The 25,037-nt window shown below is 36.5% G+C and overlaps 1 protein-coding gene across 3 annotated transcripts in view; it reads right to left on the bottom strand.

The window, feature by feature from the left end:
- Positions 1-9,802: 9,802 nt before the first annotated feature.
- Positions 9,803-25,037, bottom strand: part of npy2r.L (neuropeptide Y receptor Y2 L homeolog) — a 59,753-nt gene continuing 44,518 nt past the window's right edge. For all 3 annotated transcript variants that reach the window (XM_041589318.1, XM_041589309.1, XM_018225822.2), the window contains 2 exons: positions 12,036-12,865; positions 9,803-11,944 (listed from right to left, as the gene is read on the bottom strand). In XM_041589318.1, the coding sequence (XP_041445252.1) occupies positions 11,528-11,944; positions 12,036-12,719 (1,101 nt within the window). In that variant the 5' untranslated portion in view covers positions 12,720-12,865 and the 3' untranslated portion in view covers positions 9,803-11,527. The remainder of the gene's footprint in view (positions 11,945-12,035; positions 12,866-25,037) is intronic.

The following is a 25,037-nucleotide window of genomic DNA, read 5'->3' as shown; positions in this document are numbered from 1 at the left end:
AAGAAATGGTTAAATAGTCATTTGTTGTATTGCTTATTGTCCCCCAACGTCCTCACGAGCTTTCAGGATGTGTGAGCTATTATTTAATACTCTGTATTGTAATACTCTGTATTAATGTATAACTCAAATAAAGCTGTCTGGTTAATTTCCTGTGAGAATCTGTTTGGTTCAAGTCAGGCCCAGGGGGAACTTTCGGGGCCAGGCTCGATTTGAGTAAGTATTTATTTAAATCCAAGAGGGACTTACTCATCGTGGCTGAGAATCTTATATCCCTGGAGGACTATAGGAGCATAAATCCGACAACACCCCTCCCTACTTTCACATAAATTCTATATACCCATACCTATACTAACTATAGAGCTTAGTATCACAATAGCCTTTGATATTATATCTGTCCAAGAAATCATCCAAGCCATTCTTAAAGGCATTAACTGAATCAGCCATCACAACATCACCCAGCAGTGCATTCCACAACCTCACTGTCCTGACATAATTTAAGTCTTCCACCTCTCTAACCAATTTAGTTGCACGTCTCTGCACACTCTCCAGCTCATTTATATCCCTCTTAAGGACTGGAGTCCAAAACTGCACTGCATACTCCAGATGAGACCTTATAAGGGACCTATAAAGAGGCATAATTATGTTTTCATCCCTTGAGTTAATGCCCTTTTTTATCCAAGACAGTACTTTATTTGCTTTAGTAGCCACAGAATGACACTGCCCAGAATTAGACAACTTGTTATCTACAAAAAACCCTAGATCCTTCTCATTTAAGGAAACGCCCAAACACTGCCATTTAGTGTATAACTTGCATTTATATTATTTTTGCCAAAGTGCATAACCTTGCATTTATCAACATTGAACCTCATTTTCCAGTTTGCTGCCCAGTTCTCCAAGTTAGACAAATCACTCTGCACAATGGCAGCATCCTGCATGGAACCTATAGTTCTGCACAATTTAGTATCATCTGCAAAAATAGAAACATTACTTTCAATGCCCACCTTCAGGTCATTAATAAACAAGTTGAAAAGCAAGGGACCTAGTACAGAGCCCTGCGGTACTCCACTAACAACACTGGTCCAATTAGAAAATGTTCCATTTACCACCACTCTTTGTAGTCTATATTTTAGCCAGTTCTATATCCAGGTACAAATACTGCCAACATTCCTTAATTTAACCAGTAACCTTTTGTCTGACACTGTATCAAATGCTTTAGCAAAGTCTAAGTAAATCACATCCACTGCCATCCCAGAATCGAGGTCTCTACTTACCTTCTCATAAAAAGAAATTAAGTTAGTCTGGCAAAATCTATTATGCATAAAACCATGCTGGCACAAACTTATAGTACTATGATTTGCTATGAAGTCCAGTATCTTATCCTTTATTAACCCTTCAAAAAGCTTTCCTACCACTGACTTTTGTGCAATCTACTTAATTAAAGCTGAAAGTGGTTTCATTTAAAATTCATTGTGGTAATGTACAGAACCAAAATTAGAAAAAAGTTGTCTCTGTCCAAAGATTTATGGTCTTAACTGTATGTATCCCAAGGCACACAGGATAATTGCAAGCAAGCTGCCTTGCGTGCTTATTGCGAAGTGCAACGTTTTGGGGTCACGCCCCTTTCTCAAGCATCAGAGAAAGGGGTGTGACCCCGAAACGTTGCACTTCGCAATAAACACACAAGGCAGCTTGCTTGCAATTATCCTGTGCGCCTTGGGATTCTTTCTGCTGGACTGTTTGTGAGGCGGCCGATCCTCTACCTTCGTGCACCAGGTGTCGTTACTTTAATTTACTTATGGCAAGTGCCATAGTTGAACTTAACTTTATGTATTACATGAAAAGAAAATTGAGATTGTCAATGGAAATGTACCGGAGAGCAACGGTGTAGTATTTTAACAGGTATAAAAAAACATTCATTGTTTGTTTATATAAGTAAGCTCAACCACAGTGATCAAACAAGAAAAGACAAACAATACAAGCTGAAGTATTTTGCTTGCAAGTTTTATTATATGCAATGAGATAATGCAACATTGTTTGAACTGCTTCACTATCAATCACATAAGCACATACTGCACCACATTTTGAAATGAAAACTGATTTACATTTTGGCAAACCTGAAGAAGCGTCTTTGAAATATGACTAATAGATTCTTTCTTTCTGTAAAGGATTGATTATACGTACTATGAAATAGTATTACAATCTCAATAGTATAACATTAAAGAACTAGAGTAAAATAAAATGGCTGGAAATGCTGTATTTTATATACTAACTTACTTACCAGCCCAGAGCTTTAGCAGCGCTAATTTAGTAATGCCTGAGGTCTTCAAAGTTGTACACAAGAGCTCCCTTGCTTCTGCTCTTGGCCATATTTTGAATATCAGTGACTCTGCACATGCTCAGTATGCTCTTAGCTGCTATTGAGAAGCTAAGCTTGGTGGTTGTTGCAAATCATAAACACATTAGCAAAAAATACTGTAGGGTTACATTTATTACAGAAGCTAATGCTACAGGACTGACTCTAAATTACTTCTGATGGAAAATGCACTAGTTTCTGTGATGCCAAGAAATGTCAATCTGAATGTATTAATAAGCTTTGTATGGTGAATTTTATATTGTTTATTTATAATGTGAGTTGTTATCTCAGCCCAGGTAACTAACAGCAGCCCAAAACACATGCTGTAAGATAACAGAAAATGTGAAGCAATGGGGACCATCTTTGGAGACACATCTTCATTGCAAAAAGGTTGTGGTGGATTCGAGTCATTTTATATGCTCAAAAGATAAGGCATAACCTTTCTAACTTTCCAGAATAATTCTTTGCTGAGCTTTAGTTTATATATAGTCAAATTCTCTTTACATCCCCTTTTAGTAAAGCATACTGGCAGGCTATCAAAAAAAAGACAATTCCAAAAGTCACTGGAGGCTGATATTAAAACTGAACCTGGTGCTCCAGCTTCAGAATAAAACCCTAATCTAACCCCACTAGGCAAATCTACATTTATAATATTCTACAAATAAAGTTTTTAATATTGCACATATAAACATGTATGCAGCAGTTAATACATTTGAGAATTATAGTTGTCATTCTATTCATAAACGTTGATATATATAGAGAGAAATACACATAAAATAAAGTTAACAAAAAATCTATTTTTCATGCTACTGCAGAGATTAAATACATTCACAATTATTCTATAAATAACTGTATTCAATTGCAAGATATTGTACATAAAAGTACAATTATGAAGTAGATACAGAGAAATCAGTGTTCAAAGATCATTGGTGAGTATAGCACAAACTATGTACAGATAGAATGGCACATTAAACTGATTTTATTAATGCTAGTACTGCCCCAATAAGATTCAACCGAATCAAACAAACATATCATCATTTGGCACATTTGTAATTTTAATACAATTTGGGATACATTCCGAATTATATAGATGATAAAGATAAGTCCAGTGGTTTGTTCCTTAACATATTTACTGTATATAAAATTGAACACAATGCAATATGCCTATTCCTCAATTCTCAGATTACAAAAACCATGAATTAGAAGTGATATATTTATATTTTGCCATGAAAGATAGAGATAAGTAAACTCTGCACAATTCCATATCTTGATGTTGATGCTATGAGAAGTCTCAGACATTTTGCCTCAGTTTTCAGCCTTAGTAAGCTATTTTATTTTGAGTTTTCATGAAATTTTGAGTACTGTACACAATTTTGACTCTTGCAAGGTAAATCTTGAGAATGCATAAAAGACTGGTTAAATAAGGAAAGTGTATCCCTGCCTCCACACTCCCCAGAAGAGGAAGTCTCAAAACTTCTACTTTACTTACTACTTACCCACTTGATTCAATTCCTTCCAAACTTCTCTATCTTTTCAATCTTTCTGTTGAATCTTTCTCTTACAACTAAAACTTTAACTTTTCATCCCTATTCTCTCTTGATTTCTCCAGTCTTTGCAACTTCCATTCTATAGTTCTGTTTTCTCTCTACTACTTGAGTGCTTAGTATACAACCAACTGATATCTCTGATAACAACCTGCTGGGTCCTCTACAATCAGGCTTTTGGCCACCAAATTTTACACAATGTTTTCTAACCCGGCTTACTAATGGCCTGTTAGCTACAAACAACTCATGAATACTCCTGGATCTGTTAGAAGCTTTTAAGAGAAAGGTCAAATACTTTTCAAGTATTTCCAGTTGCTTAGCCCTCATGACACTGTCCTGTCCTGGTTTTCCTCTTACCACTCAAATCAATATTTTCCTCCTATAATGTATATCTTCTCCCTTACCTTTGTCTGTTGGTGTTCCTCAAGGCTCTGTCCTAGACCCCTTATTCATTTCTATATATACTTCCTTCTTGGGCCAACAAAGAACTTGATATGGTTTTTCACCCCTAAGCTCAAATTCTCTCCACTCCTAATCTCAACCCAGATCTTTTAGTTTGGATCTCTTCTTTTCTGTCAGCTATCTCTAATTGAATGTGACAGCATTACCTGTGACATTTCTTTTTCTCTTTAAAACACATTTATTTAGAGAAGCTTACACTCATCTAGCCTAACATAGCTTAAGTGAACACTGTATATACTCTTAAATGCCCTGCTCAATGGTACATATCACCTGATTTTGTCCAGCCCCACATCTTGTGCCTCATACCCCATCTCTTTTTAGATTTTAAGCTCTTTTTGGCACGGCCCCTTCTACCTCTTCAATTATCGTTTGTTTAGGGAGTGTTGTATATAATCTGTAATATTCTGGATATTGCTGCAGAATTTGATGTTTTATAAATATGTGTTAATAATAATAATTATAATAATAATAATAATAATTGTGACTGTAGCCTTTTGTTATAAAAATAACTTTAAAAAAACTGCTTTTTTTAGCCTTAGGCAGAGAAGGAGCCATGCATTGCAAAGATAATTGTAATGCTATAGACAGCTTAAACTATTCACTGTCATGAAAATTATAGAGAAACAATTAAAAGCCCATCATGAATAAGTTCGGCCTTGGCTTTCTTTTACAAAACAAAGACCAGCCTTTAACAATTTCTAAAAAAAAAACAAAAACCAATAGGGATGAAAGAAACTCAGTGACCCTGACAACCAAATGCCATTTTCAGTTTTAATGCTGGAAAACGGCAGAATAAGAATGCTAATTATTCCAAAAATTTAGAAAATATATAATTATTTCCAAATGAAAAGTTGATTAGAATTGGGTCATATATAATTAATAATATAAGGGTAATAACATAAAGAATAAAATAATCATTCTTGATATACTGTAATCATGTGTTATATACATCAGCACTGATGAGTGCATGACTGGGACTGAGGCAATACTTGCCCAAGCAGCACTGCCAAGTCCATCAGATAAGTATTCTATTTCAAGAAATATTCTATTTACGCACCAAAAGAAAAATGTTGTGAATGTTACAAGATCATGTTAAGTGGAAATTGCTTAGAAGATACACTGCAAATGTACTGTGTAACATGATTACAATTGGCCAATTTCTCCCTGCTTCCCAATGCAGTTAGTGTGGTTATTCTAAGTTTAATTAAACCATCCAATGAACCAATCGTATATTTAGTTGAAGGGGACCAGACCTCTTTATAATTGCACGGAGCAAGAATATGTTCGCTGATAGCTGTTGGAAAAATAACAAAAAATATATTTATATTTTTCCAAAATGGAGTTTTATACAAAAATCAATTCCTAACTGGTGATATCTGCACCTTTAACACTTTGGTGTAGTTCACCACCATGTGCGAGTGGTCAAGACTATTGTGACTGGCTACAAAAAATTCAGATGTCAGAAAGTAAGGTGGTTAGACATTGTCTTGTGTAAAGAAATCTAACTAGGCACAGAGTAAAGCAATTCACTATAAATTAATGATGGTGGGATCATGTATTGGTTACTGATGCAAACAACTGGCTTATTAGGGACATATAAGAGGCACAAAAACAATATTTATAGAGAGTTGACATTTTAGATATTTTAGATATAATGATAATTTATTTCTCATTTTTAATAAATTGCTTAATATGGGATCTATCATGCAGAAGCCCATGTCATTTGCTTTTCTCTTTAATAATAAAACAGTACCTTGTAACTAAGCTGCATGAATCCATGTTGGTGGCAAAACAATCCTATATTCTTATTCTTTTTAAGTTTTTTAGCAGCCATATATGAAGGCTCATTTCTTTTTCCCCACGGTGTAAGTGCTAGATGACTAAGGGGGTGCCCTTAGTGTTTATCTAACACACTTTTGCCCTAGGAATGCTGCGCTCTGCATCTAGAACTGGATTTAAAACCCAACATGAGGCAGGCGGTAAGTACAGATCCCCATTGCAGACTGCATCCTCTACTACTCATGGCTGGAAAGCGGTACTGTATGTATCATGAATATGATGAACACATTCAGCGCTATATACTTCAGGGCAGCCACAGGTCTCTGAGCTTCAAAATGGAGAGGCTTTAGAGGCCTGCATTTTATTTGTAATAGGCAAAGGCAGTGCAAATAGTGCAAAAACACAGAGCCCATCCTCTGCCCTTTGCCCATTTCCTTCAGAGGTCGTAAATGGTGTTCCAATTAACAGAAAAAACCCTAATAAGGAAAATCTTATGCCCTAAGCATTTCAGATAATAAATCTCACACCTGTAATATTTTTTATAAAATGTTGTATTGTCCTTTTCAACTTTTGGCTGAGGATCTTTATTTTAAAAATGTTTTGCCATATGTTGTTTTTAACACAATATTTGCATTACAATTATTTTTTATGTTGTGTGTTTAATTATCAGTTTGTTTGCTGGGCCTCCACGGTAATTTATGAGCTTCACAAAATGTCTTTATTTAGAGATAAAATGTAGTGCCTGTTTATTTCCCTGAGTTCGCAGGCTTTGCCAGACTGATGTCATTTGTTTTTAAATTACTCTGGCCAAGTTTTGAGAGAAATGGCTCCATAAATGTAATCCATTTATTAAAAAGGGAAAAAAAATGAAAGGAAGAGAAAAACATATCCCATGTTGCTCAATGGCTCATCTGAGCAGCATGCAGGCCCGGATTTGTGAAAAGGCCACCTAGGCCCGGGCCTAGGACGGCAGGATTTTAGGGGGGTGGCATGCTGCTCAACCACACCCATGTTGGTTCAAAAACACTGGAGATACAATAATTTTTTACATTTCCCGTGCACCAATCCCCATTGCTCCAGTCCAGATGATGAAAATTAGTATGAATAAAGGGGAGGGGACAGGGGCAACGAACGGCAGTGGGCCTAAGTATGCTGTGACTGCCTTCAGTTTGTATGTCATCAAATATGTATTGCATCTAGCTCATGCTCATAAAATGTATGGTCAACCATTCTTGGGACTATAAAAGACAAATGGGATGTGTTTTTTAAATAAAATAAAGAACTTTCCATACCTTGTGTATATGTATATGTCTGTCATTCTATAGTTATGATAAGCCATATAAATTGGTGGATAATTATCATGATGCAGTATCATGGTGCAATGCCTTAGTCCACTGTAGTAACTGATGGGAACTATGAGCAAGCGATTTTGTGCTCTATCTTTATGAATTTAAGTCAAGCAAAAAAAACTAAATATTATGAGGGTCGTTTAAGTAGATCAATGATTTTAATAGCAATCTCCACTTTTCATTGTACAGTACACAAAGATCACTCTGAGATGATCACAGAGATGATTAGAAAATAACTTTGTACTGTAACCATATCAGTCATTTTTAGTACAGGTATGGAATCCCTTATCCAGAAACCCATTATTCAGAAAAATCCAGGTTACAGGAAGGCCATCTAGCATAGACTTAATTTTAATCAAATAATTCACATTTTTTCTCTGTAATAATAAAACAGTATCATAATGATTTTTTAGAAAACATAAGGGATGAAGAACCAAATTATGGAAGTATAGTATCACTTATCTGGAAAACCCCAGGTCCCAAGCATTCCAGATAACAGATTCTAAACCTATATTACCAACTGCACATTATATCAGTGAATTTCAAGGTAATGCATTAGAAGCAGATTTGTATGTCCTACACAATACTCCCAAGCAGCTAAGGTACATGTGAATCAAAGTACTGTCAACTGTGGGATAGGGGCTGGTGTGTATATACACTTTAAAGCATTGCGTTGGAGGTATATAATTATTGAAGAATAATAATGATAAGCTGTTCATTGGTAAGGCACTGCAGATAAGGCACCACAATTACACCCCAACCCCAGACATGCAAATGTATTACAGGACCAAAGTTATTTGATATTCTTCACTTCAGTAAAAGTTATAACGCTTGCATCATTTAAGATAAACATTTTTACTGCTAAATTATAAAGACATTTTGTACGTTATAACATCTTTGCTTTACAAAGCCCCCGATCCTATACTTAGCTTCTGTTACGAAAAAGAAGCTATCTGTCAACCTTTGAGCAAGATAAGTGCCTAACTTCCTTCTTAAGGGACCAGTAACATCAAAAAATTAATTGTTTTAAAGTAATAAAAATATAATGCAGTGTTGCCCTGCACTAGTAAAACTGCTGTATTTGCTTCAGAAACACTACTATTGTTTATATAAATAAGCTGCTGTGTAAGCATGGGGGCAGCCATTCAAAGGATAAAAGGTTCAAGTTACACAGCAGATAGCAGATAAGCTCTGTAGCACATAATGTTATCTGTTATCCACTATTTAACCTGTGCCATATAGCCGTTTTTAAATTTCTGCCATTGCTACTCAACAGCTTGTTTTTTAGGAACTATAGTAGTGTTTCTGAAGCAAACAGATCAGTTTTAAAAGTGCAAGGTAACATGATATTTTCATTACTTTTAAACACTTTAATTTCATTTTTTGGTGTTACTGTCCTTTAAGATGATAATGTAAAAACTATCAAGAACCATCAATAAAGATGAAAGGACCCTGAGCAAAAAACCCAGAGGATTTTTGTTCTCTTGACTCCTGAATTGTAATTGGTCTTCATTGTCCCTAGAACTCCTGTAGCCAATGACACTGTATGCAATGGACCAGAACCAAATAGTTTGCTAGCTTATGTAAGAGCCTGTCTTGAAGATACAGGATAATTTTTAATTCTTCTGCACACCAAGCTAAGTGCAGTCACCCTATGGAATTTTATTAGTACACATGTGTGGTGGTAACCTCTTCAATTTGAGTCACAAGCCACTCTAGAAATGATTCCAGTTCTAGAAAAGTGATCCCCAACCAGTGGTTCATGTTGCCCACCAACCCCATGAATGTTGTTTGCTGTGGCATCAAAGCAGGTGCTTATTTTTTTTAATTCATGGCTTGGATGCAAGTTTTGGTTGCATAAAAAACAGGTTTCTGCCAAACGAAGCCTCCTACAGGCTGCCAGTCCACAAAGGGGCTACCGATATCCAATCACATGCCATATATGGCACCCCCCAGGAACTTTTTTTACATTTGAACGTGGCTTAGGTTCTCGTTCTAGAATATATGGTAGATTTTAAAAATGAAGATTTGAAAATTTATCATGGTATTTACTAAGACTCAAGCTTTTCCCGTTTTTTTTATTAAAACAAAGTCATCCACAAATTGACCTAATTTATCAAAAAATCAGATCAAAACAGTCAGTGCGAGAAAAAGCTGTGACCAAATTGTGTGTCAAATCGAATCATGTGACTTTTTCCTGTTTGAATCATGCAACTTTTTCGGGTTATCAAATGAAAACCAGCCTGAAACCCTCGAAGATCATGAAGGCAAGAAACAAAGGGACATTGACTTTTACATGACTTCAACGGGTTTTAGCTTGAGTATTTTCAGATTTGGATTTTTAGCAGCTTTGGAGCATAATAAATCTCAAAAAATTTAGGGTTTTTTTGCTCAACCAGATAAACTAGACCCTTTAAAATGATAAATCTGTATTTTTACTTCAAAATGTGTGTGAAGGATCTAAATCAAAGCTGTAAAAAATAGAATTTGGAGCTCTCATTTTTTCCGAAATACAAAGGTTGCATTATGGTCCTATTTTTTCAAGGACTTGTGGATACTGCATGTAAGGTGAGGACTACTACCTGCCACACCACTCATTAATACAGTGCTGAGGAACATAGTCAGCACTATATTAGAGAGGGGAGTCTCATGTCTCTGAAATGGAGGGCAGATGCCTGCAGCTATTTGCATAATGTCCTACACAGTGGGCAAAGTGCAAGAAAAATGGTCGTTTGTAATGTGTAGTGACCCAAACTAACACCTGTTATTTAACAAATGGGCATGTGCGGACTTCATTTTAATTTTAAGTACCAGAAACAAAACAATCTATCTGGAATTATGGGGAAAATGTACATTATGGGTAATATGGCATCCAAAGCTTTGCACACTGCACTTGCGGTCGTAAATGTAGTAAATGTATTTATCTATTATCTTTGTTTCCTGGAAGGGCAACTGCTGGCTGTTCATTGTTGTTGGACCCGCACTGATTCTCCCTCTGTACTCTACTGAGTTGCGAGTTAAGTAACTGGTACTGGTACATTTTCATGAGTAAAATGAATACCTATTTTATATTCATATAATTTTGCAATCGGGGGGGAGGGGGACAAAGTTTTTTCTATACTACTACCTCTCTTCATCACTAGCAATTCTTTCATAAATTTTAGCAGTAAAAAGCCATCATACATGATAGTAAACACAAATAAAGCAAACACATATATAATAAAACAGATACCGTCATATGTAAAAATAAGGCACTCATTTTGCCAAGGAGCAGTAATCCCTAACAACCAATAAGATGTTTGCTTTTAAACAGGTGACAAGTAAACATTACCTGCTCATTTGTTGCTATGAGTTACAGCTCCTGGGCAAACGTAGTGCCTTTTATTACATAAGCCCTAAAATGTGTCAAAACCCGAAAATCTGAAAAAGGTAAACAGATGCAGTGTGATTTTTAAACCTTCTGATAAGGTAACCCCCCCCCCACTTCTTGCTCATTTCACCATGAGAAAGAGTACTTCAAAGACGTCATAACCATTTGTAGTAATGCTTTATAAATTAGCATTATGTATAACTTAATATCCATTAACGTCTAATAAAATAGGTAAAAAAGTAACTTTTGCAACTTTTGTAATAAATACCTTATATCATATACTGTGGTTATATTTACGAGTACAGATTAAAGTTTATAATACAAAACATTGTAACAGCATTCACAGTTTGAAGCGATCGTGAGATTACCGAAGAATGCTTGTTCTCGGTGCCAAACACCACATGAATGCCACACGACAGAAAGAAAGGTGAATGCTTGCAAAATGCTGACAGTATGGTTCCACAGCCTGGCAACTGGAATATGCAGCAGTTGCTCGTGTTCTTATTAATCGGCAAATGCAGTATAATGTTAGTGCAGATGGAACACAGCCATGCCTTTGCAGTGTTTGGTGCTAGAACTTCAGGATATAATGGCGTTGTGCTTATTTGGGATACATATTTGCAGCACATTTACTGTCATTAAAAAAAAGGCATATTGTCATTCAATTTTTTTATGCTATCGGGCTTGCTTGTTTCAAAGATGTTTTGGAAACATCAGTGTGCATGGTAGACATAGCTATTGTCTCATAATCATCCTCCCTAGATCTAAAATCACAAAAATTAAAGAAGAACTGTAAATCCCTTTGGAAGTTTTTGTTAAGGAAACCATAAAAAATGGGGTTCACGCAGGTGGAGATCATTGCCGTGAGGTGGCAAATCAAAAACAATAAGTTGTGGTTGCAGGTTGCAATTGCTTCATGATTCCAATCAAACACCAAATTAAAGATGAAGAACGGCAGCCAACAAAGAGCAAATCCCACCACGATGGATAAGAGCATGATGTTAATTCTTTTTGTTTCACTGGAACGGTACTTGTTGTCTCTTATCTTGTCCATCATATTGTTTCGTCTTTTTAATCGTAGGAATATCTAAAAAAAGGAAAAAAAAACACATATGAAAGTGTAACATGAAATATAAAAAGCTAAATAGAATTTCAGCAGAAATATTAAAGTTTTTTACCTTTGTGTAGCAGACAAAAATGAAACAAAGTGGCCCAAGATACTGTAGGATAAAGAGCAACGTTGTATAAGAAAGTCTGAAATTGTCCTCCGGGAAATCTTCCAGGCAAACGTATTTTCCTATGTAGGAGTCAAGGCTTATGTTTTTGAATGGTTCATCGGTTAAAACACTGTACATCATTAAAGGTGAAGAGCAAGCCATAGCTACACCCCATATTACACTTATTCCAAAGCAGGCATGTCTGTTATTAGGTCTCCACCCACGAGGATTTATTATCAATTGATGGCGTTCAATAGCAATAAGAACCAGTGAAAAAATGGAAACGGTCACTGAAACACACTGTATGTACTCATTTAGCTTGCACATGACTTCCCCAAAGATCCAGTGGTCCATAAGAGTGTAAATCAGTGTGAACGGGAGGCACATGATTGTTGCTAACAGATCCGAAAAGGAAAGGTTCACAATGAGGATGTTGGTGACATTTCGCATTTCCTTCTGCTTTAAAATGATGATTATTAGTGCCAAATTTCCAGAAAGTCCAAGAATTATCACAGCCCCATAGGCAAGCGCAAGAGTTAAAACTATAGGCAGTGGCAAAGCACAGTCTTCTGACATTGGAAATGTAACATTACCTGAAATGTTGTTAGGAATTGACAGATTTTCAAAATAAGTAGAGAAATTCATTTTTCCTTTGTCTTTGCAAAGCAACTTACAGGGAGAAAAAAAAAGTCTTACAGAATCTTTCAGTGTGACAAAGGTGCCCTTTCAATTGTCTTCATGATGGGATTAATGCACAATCCTTGTGAAAATTCATGATATATATATAAAACCTGTAGAGAGAAAATATAGATTTTTACTGCCGATGCATAGAAATACATGCATGTACCTTAGGATATCTAGCAGTAGGAATCATGTTTAAGTAAAACTGTGATACTAATAAATATGGTGAGATATATCCAAGGAAAACACACATTTATAAACAGTCTGGATTTGAAGCTAAAAATATGTCAGTGTCGCTATCAGAAATGATCCAGTTGAGTGAAACTCCATGGAGAGACTTCATAAACATTTTACCTGTTTAAATCAGAAAACTGTATTGATTTTGCCCCTAAGGAAATGCTACTCTGTACCACAATAAACTGAATGATAAATTTAATTTAGAAAAGTAAATCAGCAATGGCAGTTTATTAAGAGGATAACATAGCCTGCAACTAAACCTTGCCGATCATGTTTACATCTCTATAAATCAATTGAGAACACCAGAAGTTCTTTGTTGGATGTAAAACATTACATGTAAAACAACAATAGTTCATGTTGAAAGAGGACAAAGCTAAAATCAGAATAAATTGCATGATTTTATGTTCAGAAAACCACTCTTTTTCCGTTAAACCCCTTTTCTGCACAGTCACATCACCAGGCGAGGTTACAGGGGTTCTGAAATCAACCAAGCTCTGGGCTTGGGGGTCCCAAAGGCAACAAAGCATATCCTGCAGGAGTTTCTATGACTCAAGATGTCTCTCGGTTAGCACAATTAAAGCAAAAAGAATACTGAAGCACTGTAAAAAATCCACATTTCCCTTGCAGAACACCCAGAGGCCTATTTATTATCAGTCTCATTTTAGTATTTTAGAGGTTTTTGAAACCACGACTAAACTCACTTTCTCTAAAACCACAAATGTCATGAAGTTTATTAAAAGATCTGAATTTAAGAAGCACTGAACGATCTGAAACAAAAAATACAAATATCACTAAACCTCTAATAATTCGAGTTTTTTGGACAATTCCTAATGAAAAAAATCTGAAAACCTCTAAAAGGCTGAATTAATTAAATAAAAATGGTCCAATAGGATCAGCGCTGCTCCCACTGACTTCTATAGGACCTTGACAACTCTGACCTGGCAAATTTTTGTATAAGATTTTTTCGTGGTTTTTACACTTAGGGGTAGGTTTATCAAGCATCAAAGTAAAAATTCAAATATTGATTTTCTAAATTTATCATGTACTGGCTCTTTAAGAATTCAAATTCGCCTATTCGCCACCCTAAACCTGCCAAATTGCTGTTTTAGCCTGTGGGGGTGTCCTGGGATCAATTTGGAGTTGTTTGCAGCCTTCCTGAAAATCTAATTTTTTCTATTTGAATTGGATTTGAGTTTGTGGGTCAATTTGAAAAATTTTGATTGGTCATTTTTTATTCGAATTTCGAGTTCATTGGGAGTTTATGGGAGTTTATGGGAGTTTTTACAAACTCCCATGAGCTATAAATTCGACCCTTGATAAATCAGCCCCTTAATAAATCTCATATTTTTAGAGTTTTTAGAAAAATAGGAAAAAAAACACAAATTTTTAGAGATTTGTGGAAAAAAACTGAAATTTGTAAATGGACCCCTTAATGTACTGTAGTATTCATTCTACACTTCAATGACCTGCAGGATCCACATCAGCATGGACTTACATCTGGAAGGTTCTAGTAGATTAATTAAGTGAAACTGTCATTATTACAGAAGACATAAAAGTAAACAACCAGTGCACTAAAGTGCAAGCCAAACAGTGGGCTATATAAAATGCACAGTAGTGACAGAAAGAGGCATGTTATACTGTCAATTTATACATTTTTGGTGACACTTCATCTTACTTTCAATTATAGAGGCCATGTGCAGCGATATCAAGTAAACACAACCTGACCAGTAAAGGCCACTATTGATGGTTCTTGATCGAAATCTTAAAATGTTCCACTTAGAAAGGAAAAGGGAGAGAGGCGATACATAAAAATTATATATATATTATGGCCATTGTCCAAGTACAGTAGGAATTCATTTTCTGAATGTGGGGCACACATGATAAATAAGGGAAAAATAAAAGGTAACAGAAGAACATTTCCCATGCATAAGCTACTGTTGGAATCTGATCCTGCCTATGCACCCACGGATCACACTATAATTGTCCATAAACATTGACAAATTGTGGTAGTTTCCTGACAGGTGGGTGCTCTGGCAGGATCAGAGTAATTCCCACGTTAGTCTATGTAAGGGTATCTTCAAGCATTGCTGCAAATCCAGAATCTAAAAATGTTGTGGGCAATAAAACACTCCATCTAATAATAATACCCTAAGGCAGTGATCCCCAACCAGTGGCTTGTGAGCAACATGTTGTGAGCAACATGTTGTGAGCAACATGTTGCTCACCAACTCCTTGGGTGTTGTTCCCAGCTATAAAATAGCCAATCACAACCCTTATTAGGCACCCCAGGAACTTGTTTTGTGCTTGTGTTGCTCACAGGTAAAAAAGGTTGGGGATCCCCACTTTAAGGCAATCAGAATTAATGAGCTGGCGATGGAAAGTCACATTAGTTGACTTATATTAGATATATACTTGTATCCAGGGTGGCCATGAGAGGGATAAAGGTGGTACAGCTCTAGGGGGCCTATTTTTGCTGGTGCTCTGCAACTCAATATTTACATAGTTTGTCACACTTTTATTGGGTCCCAGATGAAAATGTCTGGGGCAACAAAAAGAGTAAATAATAAGGTGTCAGTAAAATGTAATATATCTCTGCATGGTCAAATAACGATTGCTATACTGATATACTCTTTAAGGTTGCCAACATAAAAACAAATTCCTCATTCAGTATGGTGCGTCCTGTTGCTCCCCACATGCCATAAATACTAGATGTTATATACACATGAATGAAAATAAAAAATAAAAATGTGCTGGAAAAGCAGAAAAAATAGAGGGATTTCACCATCTTTTGCTGATGTGACATTTGTGGAATTTATTATTACAGCCTAATCCGTAAGGATGTTTTATTGATGCTGCTACCTGTTTTTATATTCTCTACTATGTGCCTTTTTCACACTTATATGGTGTTATTTTCATATTGTATCTTGTATTCATGCCATGTTTACACCATGGAATAATACTGCTTTCCGCAGCTTTTCCCCATATGTCTGTGTGCATTCTAATGCTGAGTATATATGTTGGCGCTATATAAATACATGTTAATAATTCTAATGCTGAGTATACACTGCTGTGAATCTGTTCTGAATACTTCTAATATAATATTCTAGATTTCAGTATGATCTATATGTCCTTTGCACTCTTAAAACAAAAGGCATGTTAGTAGGGGCGTAACTACAGAGGAAGCAGACCCTGTGGCTGCAGGGGGGCCCAGGAGGTGCAGGCCCAAGAGACCCTATATATATTGTATTCACACACAATTTCAAGTCAATATCTAGACATTTTGGCGGTCTGAAAAATAATTTGCTATGGGGCCCAGTAATATCTAGTTATGCCACTGCATGTAAGAATTTTAACATTAACGGGAAAAAGTGTATTTTATTTCACAGGATATACTCCTGTTATCTGGATTGCTCGGGACCTGGGCTTTTCCACATAACGGCTCTTTCCGTAATTTGGATCTTCATACCATAAGTCTACTAGAAAATCATGTAAACATTTAGTTTTTTTTTTTAATAAAACTCGAATTTAACTCATCTTTTTATTAAACCAAGCTCGACAAAACTCCCATCCATGATCTTATCTTACCTATCAATAAAATAACTCAAAAAAGTCAGGTCGGGAAAGACTCAATAAAATTGAGGGAAAACTTGAATCGTATGAATTTTCGGAGTTGACACGCTAGATATTTACGGGATTTTGCCCGGAAACCCCAATTTTTTGCATTATCGGAAGAAACCCAGCAAAGATCACAATTTGATCTTAATACCTTAAGTCTACTAAAAAATCATGTAAACATTTAGGTTTTTATTTAATAAAACTCAAATTTAACTCATCTTTTTATTAAACCAAGCTCGACCAAACTCCCGTCCATGATTTTATCTTATTTATCAATAAAATAACTCAAAAAATTCAGGTCGGGGAAAACACTCGATAAAATCGAGGGAAAACTTGAATATGAATTTTGTGGAGTTGACACCCCAAAACACTAGATTTTTGGGGGATTTGCCCAGAAACCCCACATTTGTGGATTATCGGAAGTAACCCAGCGAAGATCACAATATCTTCAAATTGTAAAAGGGACATCTGCCTTTGCCTTCAACATTACCTCGACAGGTTTGAGATGGTGGATTTTCAGATTCTGACTTTTAAGCAGCTTCAGGCTATATTGTAATAAATCTGGAACAATTTTAGATTTTTTTACCTCTAAAAATTTGAGTTTTTGCCCAAAAAACCTTGACCAGAAAAAAAATCAAGGTTTCGTAAATGACCCCCTAAATAAACTCAATAGGCTGGTTTTGCTTCCAATAATGATAAATTATATCTTAGTTGGGATCAAATACAAGCTACTGTTTTATTATTACAGAGAAAAAGGAAATCATTTTTAAATATAAATATCAAGTTATCAGGCATTTTCTAAAAGGAAGGCCTCATTTTCGAACTTCTTAATGTTTTTTTAGTTGCTAGCTTTTTTTTGCTTGCAGCTCTTAATGTAGGCATTTAAACTGTCGCCTGGTTACTGTAGTCATTAATCTGAATAACAGGCTGGATGAATAGAACACAATCATCCAGGTTGCTATGGGCACTATGTACACAAAGTACACATTTTAGCACCCTGCCATGCTATAATGCTTATTACATGATTAATGAAAGCTGTGTTAGAAGTGGTACACAAGCATGCTGTTATTTTTGTTTATTATACTGTAATGGATTTCAGTTTTACAATGTTGAGAAGCCTTATAGAAATGCAAATAACTGGAGGAAGTAAAGAAAGACGCAGAGCAAAGCTCCTTAGATTATTTCTGTATATGCAATACAATTAATCACCCTCTTTATCCATATACAGACTGCCAAACGATCATACACATTACACTCTGCAGTTCATCTATACATGGCCTTGTGAAATGAGTGGTTTATATGCAAGTGTAGCCCAAACATCTGCTTGAATATAAAGTGGAAATGTGCCTGAAGCCTTTAGTCTCTGTGCATATGCAAACTGAGTTCTAGACTTACTTGAAAGGGTAAGGACACACACTGCTATATCGGGAGATTAGTCGCCCATCAACTTCTTCTTTGAACAGCTAATCTTCCTGAACTGCCTTCCCAGTGGCTAGAATCTAAATTGCTGGTGTGATGGCACTTGGAGCGCTTTGATTTCCGAAGTCCCCTGAAGTTGCCTCATTAGAAAACGTCAGGCAACTTTGGAAAGCCGAAGCGATCAGACTGCCATCCCACTGGCGAATAACATTAGTCTAGCAGTTTGGGGAGATTAGTCGCGCAAAGAAAAATCGATTGGTCGATGGGCGACTAATCTCCCAAAATAGCAGCGTGTGCCCTGGCCCTTAAAGGGGTTTCTCTCTGTAGGACATAAGGTCATTAAGTTCTTTGAATTTCTGTGCTGAATAATATTTATGAACTTATCAAGTTTTTATACATTGTGGGTTTTTTTTTTATCAAATGTTAAGTTTTTTTTAGAGGTTAGTAAAGTTTTTTTATATCTCGAATGAACTCACAACTCGAATGTTTTCTGATTTAAAGGGGTTGTTCACCTTTAAATAACTTTTAGTATGATGTAGAGAGTGATATTCTGAGACAATTTAATTTTTTATTATTAGCGGTTTTTGAGTTATTTCGCTTTTTATCTACATCATGAAGGCTACAAACATCCTCAAATGGGCGGGACCTCTGCCATTGACGTCTAAATGATCCCGGCAAGTTTTAGCTGCAGTATTTTCGGATTCAAGCTATTTCCAGGTTTGGGGCATAATAAACTCAAGTTTTTTCTTTTACCCGAAAAGTGTTGACTAAAAACTACCCTTGAAAACTCGAAATTTTAGGGTAAAATAAATAACCCCCTGTATCTTTATGCTACCTTTGGGGTAAATTTACTAAATGGTGAATTTTCTAGTCGGAAGTCTCCACTACACTTCGCACAACTTTGTCAGATTTTAATTCTCAGCGCATACGCTTATTTATCAAAAAAAAGTTACGTCTCAGCAGGCGAACGCTGGTGAAGTTTCGTCAGCAAAAATTTGTCAGCATGGGCACTTCTAAGTGAACTTTTGCTAGCGTTACTTTTTTCCTAGCGAAACTTCGTTAACACACTTATGCTTAGGTCAATTTATATAGACCAGGTAGGTACATATAGGTCATTTATATGTCTTTATTAGAGATGTTGGTGAAATTGCTTGAATTGGCCACTTATTATTAAAAATGTCCAAGGAAGCAAAATAAAAACCCTCTAATGCCCAAGACATGAGCCCACCCTATAAAAAATGTGGCAAGAGCTTCAAATGGTTAAAAAAAGTTTTTCAAAAAATGTGTACAACTTTTAAACATAACATTTGCCCCTTTGAATAAGTGCAGTGGAACAGAGGCAGAGAAGCACTGGAACTGCTGAAACTGCAAACTGTGTAGTGCTACATTGTGTACACGTTAATTGTTTTTTTTTTTACTGTATTTTTGAAACAGAAAGTGAGATTAATTGTGGTTTCTAAAACCACTAAAAGGACATTGGTGATAAATAGACCTCCACGAGTTAACTCAAATAATACCCCCTATAGGGTAAGGGCACACCTGGCGATTCGGGGAGATTTAGTCGCTTGGCGACTAATCGCCTCTTCTTTGGGGCGACTAATCTCCCCGAATGCCTTCCCTCTGTCTTGCGCCGGCTATAATGAAAAGTCACCTGCGGCATGGCACACGCGGTGCTTCGTATTCCGAAGTCGCCCCACAAGGAAACTTCGGGCGACTTCGCCAGGTGTGCCCTTACCCTTAAAGGTGTGCCCTTACCCTTACAGATTACATGTGCCAAATGATACAGCAATCTTGAATTGGCCCTTAGAGGCTGGTTTACTACCATAGGTGCTAAATTGACCCATTACAGTTACCCATAATGCATTCTTTGGACTTCACAAGAGCACCCAAATCAGAAATAAAATGCAGTGAATAACACACTATTAAGCTGAATGACTTACAGTTGCTCTTTCTCATATCTCATGGTACAGATGTAGTCAAAATACAGAATAACAAATGGCTGTTTCTTCAACTCTAAATTCATTATGTGCTGTTGATAAGGAAATTATTTGCCAATCAATCCAAAGATAGGCCTAAATTCTGATCCAATACATGTATGAACCAAAACATAAACTGTATAAGACTATTATACAGTTCAGGATAGCTTTACCACCAAGGGAACTAAAAGCACAGTCGATGTAAAGAGGAGCAATTAGCGACACAAGAAGGCTACCCATGCATAACTCATATCAGATCAAAAATGCACCTTAAGGAAGAACCAGAAATGTATTTCAAACCATATTATATTGCATAATGAATTCATCTTTGTTTCAGCGTAATGCCTATGGCATACATAGCTATATTTTAATCTTGCTGTCCTAACATATGTTAAAAGAACAGGGTCTATAAAATAAATCAATATTTACTGTACAAAAATAAATATATAAAGAAAACATGATTAAAGCATTTCCTGGAACAAGTGAATACTACAATAGCACAGAAACCCAGGCATCTGTGTTTGTACAATAAACAAATGATCCAGTGTAGTGCTACATTGTGTACACGCTAATGGCTAATTGTATTTTTTTCTCTTACTGTATTTTTGAAACACTTTATGTTGACTTACTGTATTAGTATGGATACTGTTAAAGGACCAGTAACATCAGCACAAACTGAGTTTCGTTAAGTTATTTCTTAATAAAGACTTAGCGATTTAAGAGTTTAATACACTGACACATTTTTTAATAAAAAAATTGATGTTACTGATCCTTTAACATAATGCAATATATATATATATATATATATATATATATATATATATATATATATATTTTTTTTTTTTTTTTTAATAATTAAAACTTCTGTTTATAGGCGGCAAACTCAAGGGTGCAAATTCACTAAGATGCAAAGTTGGGCCAGGCGCAACTTCGCCGCACTTCGCCAGGCGTAGTTTCGCCAGGGCTCCGCAAATTCACTAAAAGCGAAGCTACGCTAGCAAAGGCTAATTTGCATACGGCGCAAAATTCAAATTTCAATGGAGGAACACGTATCTGCACTACAAATGCCTAGAAAACCTTCAAATCAGCAAATAAAATTTTATTTTGCCCTACACATGTGCCCACTGTCTAGGTAAGTTGCCATGAGTCAGGAAATGTAGGGGGGAGGAAGGGGAGCCCCAAAAATTTTTCGATCTTTTTCAGCCTATCAGCCATCATGTAGAAAACACGCCAGCGTTTTTTGGGACTTAGAAAAAAAATTGACTATATTTTTAAACAATCCCTATCTACTCTATTGCGCTTCGCCAGGTCTGAGGTGGCGAAGGAAGTCTAGCGTAAAAGGTAGCGTTCAGTACACTGCGCAAGTTAGTGAATTTGTGTAGTTTTGTCGCTAGCGAAAATTCGCCTGGCGTAAGGTTGCGAAGTAACACTAGCGAAACTACGCCAGCTTAGTGAATTTGCCCCAAGAAGTCTGAGTGCATGAAATGTTTTAATTCCCTAACTGTGATGCTTGCTGATCAGAGCAGGCAGGCAGTCAGTTGCTTCATGCAACAGGTATGTGACCTGTTATCCAGAATGCTCAGGACCTGGGGCTTTCTGGATAAAGAGTCTTTCTGTAGATTGGATCACCATCCTTTAAGTCTACTAAAAAAAATAATTAAAACATTAATTAAACTCCATAGGATTGTTTTGCTTCTAATAAAGAGTAATTATATCTTAGTTTGGATCACATTGAAAGTATTGTTTTATTATTACAGGGAAAAAGAAAATAATTTTTTTAAAACTGAACTATTTCTTTAATTCTGAGCTTTCTGAATAACAGGCTTACAGATAAGGGAACCCATACCTGTACAAGGTTGTACCTTTGGTTAAAGGGGCAATATGTAACGACAATACAATATGCCCTCTTTTTAGATCAGGTTAGCGCTCAGGGAAAAGTGAAGTAGGGTTGTCCTCAGACTACTTTATGGAACAGGAAGCCCTACTTCTAACACCCACCCATATGTACTGTATATTAAAGGAGAAGGAAAGTTCCAAAACAGTTTATTGCCAACAGATTAGCCACAATAGTGCAAGCTAGAACGCTATATTTATTCTGCAGAACGATTTACCATACCTGAGTAAACAGCTCTAGACACTTTCTCTGTTTGTTTAGGATAGAAGCTGCCATATAAGCTTGGTGTGACATCACTTCCAGCCTGAGTCTCTCTCTGCTCACTTACAGCTCTGAGCTCAGATTACAGCAGGGATGGGAGGAGGGAGGGGGAGAGGAGCAAACTGAGCATGCTCAAGCCCTGCCCTGGAGGTTTATGCTGAAAACAGTAGTCTGATACAATAGCCCATGTGTACACAATAAAAGGAAAGAAATGCTGTGTTTCTTTTGACAGAGGACTCAGAGCAGCATTACTTTGAGTGTTTACTGGTGTTTTTATATAGACCTTTCTGATAAAGCTTACTTAATTTTAGCCTTTCCTTCTCCTTTAAGGAATCATGCAGCAAAGCTAATTAAAGTGTAGTGCCCTATAGAAACACTTGGAGACTGTTTAAACCCAAGTGTGTGGGTCAGTAAAATTTTGCTTCACAATTTATATTTACTTTGTTGCACATTTAGCAGTTTGTTGATTTAACCACCACATTTTGCTTTGCGTAAAATGCAGAAAAACAAGGATAGCAATAATCCATATATATAGGCATTTTCCGTATGTATTATACATTCTAATTTATATGTATATGTAACGCTAATCTGGGCTATTCACACCACAGATTAATGTCCAGCTAAGGTAGGAGCATGGGTTACATGTGGACTCTCTCTGCAGGATCCGGGCCTTCACTAAGTGGAAGCTATCCCTTTAAGGTTTAGTGCAACTACAACACCCAGACTACTGTGCATACAAAAATGATTGGGCGCCATGAGGTTCTTATGATGCAAATAAAGAACTGTTTATTAGTCGTGGACAATGTCCCCAGGTTTACTCACATCCAGTGGTTAGAGGAAAAAGGCACAGGCACATCACATGCAGTTTGACATTCCCTTAGGACAGACTTGGCAGGTATCCCACTTCACCTCTGCAACATATTCCGGTAGTGGTCTCTGGATCAACCTCAGGGCAATCATCTCTCCTGATTCCCTCTCCGCTGGGATCCCTATACAACAGGCAATATGGCCTGGGAGAGATACCTCCAATCTATCACTCCTATGTTGGAGCTCAGAACTGCTCTTATCTAGCTCAACCCTGACTATCTTACACTCCTAGAACATACTAGTACTGGGAGCTACACCTGCCACTTTCTATTCCTCATTCACGGGGTTGCCTGGTCCCCGACTTGGACACATGACTTTCTGGGCCTTGCTGTACCCAGGCTCCCCTGGGCACACCCAGCTGGATCAGCATCCAGCAGCCAAAGAGGAAGAGGCCACTCCTTACACACACTATAGTGCAGTATGGCAGGAAGTTGTCATATCACCTCTTGGCCAATAACACTGGGGGGCCTTAAAGCCATAGGGGCTGATTAACCCCCTTATGGACCCCAACATATACATTGATGTATAGTGGGTGTATATATGAATTTAGCACTAGTGATGGGCAAATCTGTGACGTGAAAAAATTTGACGCAAGCGAAAATTTTTATACGTGCAACTATTTGGTCCAAATGTATTAAAGTCAATGGGCGTGCAGCAATTTGTATGCATGCGGCAATTTTGGCATTCGCCAAATTTTTTGAAGCGGCGAATTGTCACCACAGTTTCGCAAATGAATTTGCTTTCAGCAAAACGCAGAAATTTGCCACTAGGCAGCACACAATGCTTCATTAATTTTCCAGTAGGATAAGATACTGTTTATTACCCCAGCATGCATTATCTCAGACACCTAGGGGCCTGTTTTTATGCTGTGTAACAGTGACAAAATACACCACACGTCACCAGGCATCACTGTGTAAAAAACTGCATATTTAATAAGCTGTGTATTGATTTTCAGCTATCATATACCTTGGTGTAAAAATTTGGAAAAATATGGTTATACTTTTTTCCACTGGAACTTTTTCAGTGTGAGTTTGGGAGGTATACTTTAATGGATTACAAGAACAAATTCATAAAATCTGGCCTTTAGATGGTGTAAAATGAAATACACACAAAAATTCACCATTTATTTTACAAAGCTTTTTACACCAATTTTCTGGCATTGATTGTTTTACACAGCATGATGAATAGACCCCATAATGTGCTCTATAAGAAAAGCATTCCCTCTCTGATTTCTAGAATGTAAATAAGCAAATTGTGGGGGAGTGGCTCCTCCTAAAGGGACACCTTATATTCAGGTGAATACACATAGGCATAGTAGACAGAATTGTTAGATAGACATCAATAGATATTATTAGATCGAATGCAGTAAATGTAAATAAGCTTTTCAAAGCTCTAAGATAACTCAGGTATTGAGCACTGGCACAAAAAGATGAGCAAAGTCTTATGAATATATAAGACTGTATTTTTCATATTGATATTAAATATAGAAAGAAGTGAGACTCAGAGCCTAAATGCCAGTTAGAGTGATATGTGGACATTCATTTATTTTTGATGCAACTGTGTTGATCTGTAAACATGTAGTGATCTATTTGAACTATTTCCTGAACACAAGAAATGTTTATCATAGGTCACCGTTTTAGGCCTTTTTGGGTGTAAATGATTGATTACAGATGTAAGTAAGCTACACGTGTACATAATATTGGAACACCACTTCTCTTGGCAATTTCTAAATATGCAAATGTGAAAGTGAATTTAAAATTGAGATCAACTTTTTTTATGGTTTAGTGGCCTTTTAAATTCTGGCTCTATGGTTAAAGGCCTACCAACCCTAGCAAAATGCTAACATTTTTTTAGATAAAGAAACAGGAATAATTGCAATTGTCCAGTTTAGTCTGTAACCAATATAAAGCATCTTTACAGTCTGAAAAATAATTCAAAATATTGAATAAATTTCAATTTCCATGATTTTAATGGCTCTCAGTGCATTTTCCCCTTATGTACTGTGATCCTCCT

This window comes from Xenopus laevis, chromosome 1L, assembly GCF_017654675.1.
Source record: "Xenopus laevis strain J_2021 chromosome 1L, Xenopus_laevis_v10.1, whole genome shotgun sequence".
Lineage (NCBI taxonomy): Eukaryota > Metazoa > Chordata > Amphibia > Anura > Pipidae > Xenopus > Xenopus laevis.
Note: the sequence above shows the minus strand (reverse complement) of the source record. Positions and strands in the feature narration are given on the sequence as shown.